The 6000-nt window shown below is 40.1% G+C and overlaps 1 protein-coding gene across 4 annotated transcripts in view; it reads left to right on the top strand.

Annotated features, from left to right (window-relative positions):
* Positions 1–637: 637 nt before the first annotated feature.
* RFC1 (replication factor C subunit 1) overlaps positions 638–6000 on the top strand; it is a 75245-nt gene continuing 69882 nt past the window's right edge. For all 4 annotated transcript variants that reach the window (XM_080796749.1, XM_080796750.1, XM_080796748.1 and 1 more), the window contains exon 1: positions 638–926. In XM_080796749.1, coding sequence (XP_080652875.1) covers positions 924–926 — 3 coding nt within the window. In that variant the 5' untranslated portion in view covers positions 638–923. The remainder of the gene's footprint in view (positions 927–6000) is intronic.

Raw genomic sequence — 6000 nt, 5'->3', positions numbered from 1 at the left:
AAATTGTATGCAAATGTCTCATTCTACCCCACAATTCAGTAGCTTATCTATTAATATGAAACTTGTTTACCCCAAAGCTTTTGGGATCATTGTCTCTTGCGATACATCCTGTTTATGACTTGGCTTCACACGCACCACGGCTCTGCGGAACTTCGTGCAGGTTTGGGAATTGAGAGGCCTGGATTCCTAGCCTGGACCCCTCAACTTGTTTGGGCCTTGTATTTTTCACTTCTGAAATAGAGTGGGTGTTGGTGACTAGACGATTTTTACCAAAGTCTTTTCTGCTCTGCAATTACACAATATAAAATTGCCTTCTAGTAGCCTGGTTTTCAAACTGCGGGTCTTCACTTCGGAGGCAAAAAAACCCCCCCAATACGGCGGGTCAAACATTACATCAAGGCAACTGCTCTTTGGTGAAACTGTTGTTAAACAATTGATATTTAACAGTAATATGCGAAAAAAATTAATGTAAGATGCGAAACGTACATCTGGAACGTGTATTTTCACGGCGGGGTGGGGGTAGTCAGAACCCTTGGAAAGATAGTTCAGGACACTGCAACGTCCGCACGTGTTACCAGAGGAAGCCGGTCGGCCCGCCTCCGCAGAGTAACGGAACCTCCACTTGAGCGCCCCCGCCGAAAACTCAAGGAGCAAAGCGACGCGCGCGCCACGCTTCCGCGGCTCCTCCCGAGGCCCGCGGTCCCCGGGCCTGCGGGGCGTCACCTGGGCCGACGTCGCACCTCCCGCCTCCGGCCGGGGCCCAAGTTTAGCTGCGCGCCTTCTGACGTCATCACCGGGCGCCGCGGGCCCCCACCTCCTTCCACTTCGCGGGAGAAGTTGTTGGCGCGAATGGATCCCGAGTCCCGGTAACGGATTCCCCAGCGGACAGGCCTGCCCGCCCGCGCCTGAGTCGGTGGGCTGCGATGGTGAGCCCCTGGGGGAGGCTGTGCGGCTCGGGGGCTTGGGAGAGTTTGCAGGCTGGGTGTGGACCGGGCACTTTCGGTGTGGAGGGTGGGGGAGGATGGCGGTGCGGGGCTCCCAAGCGGAGCAAAGGCACAGAAGGGGCCCCAAATGCGGCACCGGTCTCACGGCTTTCCCTGGACCACGGGGTTTCAGCTCTGGGCGGCGGGCTGCAGGCAGGGCTTTTAGTGCTGCGCAGGAGTTTCACATTTTTTCGCTCATGGGGGGAAGGGAGAAAGGAAGGGAGTAAAGAAGGTGATTTGGGGGCTTAGCGATAAAGTTGTTATCCTGTTAGGCGTTACCCCAGAGCTCTGTTTGCGTCCTACCTAGAGCATTGATTTCAACCTTTGGTTCAAGGCGGAGAAAAATGTAACGAACTTTGCATTCTTAGGAGTAAGTTGTCTCAGGCCTTCAACTTTCGTCATTAGTAGCGCCATGAAAAGCTCATCACGTAACCGTTTTGAGACCGAGGGTATAAGGAGGATGCTTTATTTTGTTTAAAGGAGTTCATAGAAGTTAAAGGGATAACACGGTTTACCAGGAAAACACACACACACACACCAGAAACACAGGAGATAAAAACAGATGTAGTATATTTGACAGCTGTCATCGCTTATCACCTGATGTTAAAAATAATCTTTAAAAAAGGCATCTCTGTATAATTCTGCATAAAGCATGTGAATTGAGAGTGAAGTGATTATGCAGCCATCCAAACAGACCTTCATGCTTGTGTGGCAATAGATACATGTATGTATTTGAAATATTTAAAGGACAATTTATGATGTTCCATTAAGCCAGAATCTACATCATAATCAGACAGGTTTTTTAAGCTTTTTTTTTTTTTTTAGCTTAGTTGTCACAATGCCAGCGTTATGGAGGGAAATTTTTTATGCCAGATTGGGAAACCTTACAGCCCTTTGTGTTTTTTCTCAAAGAAGGATAAAATAATAGCCACCTTGAACCAAGTACCAGTATGTGAGCTGTTGGTTTTATATACCTTTTCTCATTTAAACCTCACAGCAGTCTAGTTTTACAGATGGTAAAGGAGCCTTTTCGAGTTAAAACAGTTTGTCATACAACTAATAAATGGTTGAACTAGAATTCTTGACCACTACATTATACTGCCCTAAAATGGTAATTACATTTTGTACTTAAGGCAGTTTGGTATTGTGGAAAGTTGATGAGGTTTGGAGTATTGAAGGTAAGAGTGAGGCAGTGATTTAGCCTTGCTCTGCCATTTAGTAGTTAAGTGGTGGTGGTTTTTATGTGGTTTAAATAAATAGCTTAACTTTAACTTTTTTAAGCCCGTGTATTTCTTAACTGTAAGAAGGGGTGAAGTATAGTTGCCTTAAGTGATTGTCTTGAGTATTAAACAGTATAATGTAGGTAAAGCTGCTATTGTGGAACCTGGCATATGGAGGTATTATACTACTATGTGACTACCAATGATCTAGTTTTCATAGGAGGGACTCTGGAATGTTACATAGTTTTAAGGGACATCTTAGATGCCTCTGATGTCAGTTATGGTGAAAAATCTCTTGTATAGCCAACTTTTCATCACTCAGATACTTTAAATTTTGATTCTTTTCTATCCTAGTATTGTTGTTCACAATGCAGATGAAAAATAAAGCTCTTCTTGGAAAAGAAGTAGAAGTCACATGGGTCAGTTTTGCTGTTTGTTAAAGGGAAAAGGTTCTATAACATAGATAAGAGTTCTTGATTATATTGGTATTTTATTTGGTCCTTCTGTCTCTAGTACAAAATTTAGCAAGACCCCACACTAAAATTCTGTTCAGCATAGGTTTATTGAACATCTGTGCACAAGTTATATTGTAGTACAGTAGTTCTTTGGGTCAGTTATCTTTGATAATGTGAGTGGTATGCAAATTTTCTGCCCACAGAAATGGGCATATACATAGCATTTAAGAGGATTTGCGTATCTTCTGAAGCCCTTCCATAGATGTTAACAACTTTTGCCTTGGGAGCTATAGTTTATTTTTCTCAAATATTTCCTAATTGAAGTTATTAAAAAGGAGTAAAAAACTGTATCCACAAAATGGAATACTCTGCAGGCATTAAAAAAGAGAAAACTTTTATCCTTAATATAAAACAAATGTCAAGATAATTCAGTGAAAACGAAGGTATAGGACAGTACGTAAAGTATGTTTCACTTTATGTAGAGAAAGAGAGAAAAGACTATATACATATTTGCTTGAAGTCTGGAAGGATACACAGGGAACTAACTGATAACATTTGTTGCCTCCAAAAATGGAAGGCAGGATGGGAGGAAGAGGCAGGATGAGAGGGAGACTTTATACTCTTGAATTTTTTTTTTTTTTTTTTTTAAAGATTTTATTTATTTATTTGTCAGAGAGAGAGAGGGAGAGAGAGCGAACGAGCACAGGCAGGCAGAGTGGCAGGCAGAGGCAGAGGGAGAAGCAGGCTCCCCGCTGAGCAAGGAGCCCGATGCGGGACTCGATCCCAGGACGCTGGGATCATGACCTGAGCCGAAGGCAGCTGCTTAACCAACTGAGCCACCCAGGCGTCCCTATACTCTTGAATTTTGAACCATGTGAACATAATGTCTATTAAAGGAATTGAAACAAGATTAAAAGTAAAAAGATTAAAAAAGAAACCATGTAAACAATTTGGATTGCTGTAAAAATTTAATTATTTGCTCAAAATGTGAATAAAACCTGAGCTGCCATTTTAAAGAAGTCAGCATACATAATTCATTGGCTGGTATAATTTATTGAAAGTATGCATAAGGTTGAATTAAACACACATGAGACCTAGAGGACAGCCTGTTTGAAGAGCTGTCAAGTCTAAATACATCTGAGCGGCTTCATGCCCCATTCTAGGGGATACCTTTCATATTGTGAGTATGTGAATCATATTTGAATGCTCCCCATAGAGTAGTGCTGTCACCCTATTAAAATGTACCTTTGCCATATATACTAGTTAGTAGTTGCCCTCTAAGGCCCCTACCTACCTCTGTTATCTTTCTGGTTTTTTTGAGTATACTATACTGGTTCTGTCCCAGCTTTTGTTCTTGCTGTTTCCTCTCCTTGTTCAGATCCTTCCTTGCATATCTACCTTTTTCTCATCATTCAAGCTTCAGGCATTATTTCTCAGAGCTTTTGGTGTTATATCTAAGAAACCATTGCCTAATCCAAGGTCTTGAGGACTTATGCCTAAGACTTTTACCTTTTATATTTAACTTTGAGACATTTTGAGTTAATTTTTGTTTAGGGTATGAAGTAGGGGGTTCAAGTTTATTCTTTTGCATGGGGATATGCAGTTGTTCCTGCATCATTTGTAGACTCTTCTTTTCCCACTCAGTTATCTTGTATCCCTTGTCAGAAATCAATTAACTGTAAGTGTGAGGGTTTTTTCCCCTGGATTCTGCGTTCTTTTCCCCCTATTTATGTTAAGGCCAACAACACGTCTTTATTACTATAGTTTTGTGGTAAAGTGTCCCCCCCCACCCCCAACCCCGGCTTTATTGTAAGTTTTGAAATCAGGAAGTCTTATTCCTTCAACTTTGTTATTTTTCAAGATTGTTTTGTGTTCTGGGTCCCTTGAATTTCCACATGAATTTTATAATTGGCAAAGAAGCCAGCTGGGATTTTGACAGTGATCATGTTGAATCTGTAGATTGTCTTGGGAAGTATTGCCATCTTCACAATAGAAGGTCTTCTGATCCATGAACATGGGCTATCTTTCCATTTGTTTAGGTCTTCAGTTTCTTTAAATAATGTTTAGAGTTTTCAGAGTATGGGTTTTACACTTTTATTGAGTTTATTTCTAAGTATTTTTTTTCTTTTTGATGACACAGTAAATGAAATAATTTTCTTAATTTCAATTTTGGATTATTCATTGCAAGAGTGAGGAAATACAACTGAGTTTTATATATTGATCTTGTATCCTGCAGTCTTGCTGAACTCAGTTAGTAGTTCTGATAGTTTTTTGGTGGATTCCTTAGGATTTTTTCTATATGAGATCATTTCATCTGTAGATAGAGATAGCTTTACTTTATCCTATCCTTTTTAAATTAAAAAAAAATTTTTTTTTTTTTTCCTAAATGCTTTTGCTGGAACCTCCACAGGATTGAATAGAAGTGATGGGAATGGTTGTGTCTTTTTCCTGATCTCAGGGGAAAGCATCCTAACCACTAACTTTACTTTCAAAGTATAAGGCCTTCATGTAATTTTAAATACTTTAAGTTTATTTCATAATTTGTTTCTGCTGTGTTGCTACCAGTTAAATCATTGTGTATATTAGTCAGATATATAATTTTGTATTTTAATGTTCTTGAGGATAAAGATGCTTTTTTTTTTAAGATCTTATTTATTTATTTGACAGAGAGAGATCATAAGTAGGCAGAGAGGCAGGCAGAGAGAGAGAGAGGGAAGCAGGCTCCCTGCTGAGCAGAGAGCCCCATGCAGGACTTGATCCCAGGACCCTGAGATCATGACCTGAGCCGAAGGCAGTGGCTTAACCCACGGAGCCACCCAGGTGCCCAGGATAAAAGATTCTTACATTTGGACAGTTTTTGTGCATTCGGTGATGATAATCAGTTTCTACTTGTGGATTTGGTGGGTGGTTTAAAAATATTAATCAAATATTTGTATTTCTTTGTTACTTTCAGAGTAGAGAAGTGAAGTCAAGATATAATATTTTCACAACTACAGAGTATTGGAGGACTTATTTTGCATAAAATCATGTACCCTCCAAAGATTAGTGAACAGAGTGACATAATTTGCTTTCTTTTTGCATTTTTGATAGACAAATATGACTTGTTTGTTGGTTGAGCTTATCAGCACTGGAAATAAGTAGAAGTTTTTGGTTATACTTCAAAGTAACTATATAGCAGCTTCTGTACTTTGACCTTTTAAAGCTAAAGGTCATTATGAAAGTTTACTTTTCTGTGGGTTTAGGAGTGTTTATTGCCAAAAAATGTTTTTTTCATCTCTACTAATAGATTTATAACCAACCAAGTTGGAAACTTCTTGATACAGGCAAAAGACTATAAATGCA

This window comes from Martes martes (assembly GCF_963455335.1).
Source record: "Martes martes genome assembly, chromosome: 2".
Taxonomy (NCBI): domain Eukaryota; kingdom Metazoa; phylum Chordata; class Mammalia; order Carnivora; family Mustelidae; genus Martes; species Martes martes.
This window is presented reverse-complemented; position numbering and strand designations above follow the sequence as displayed.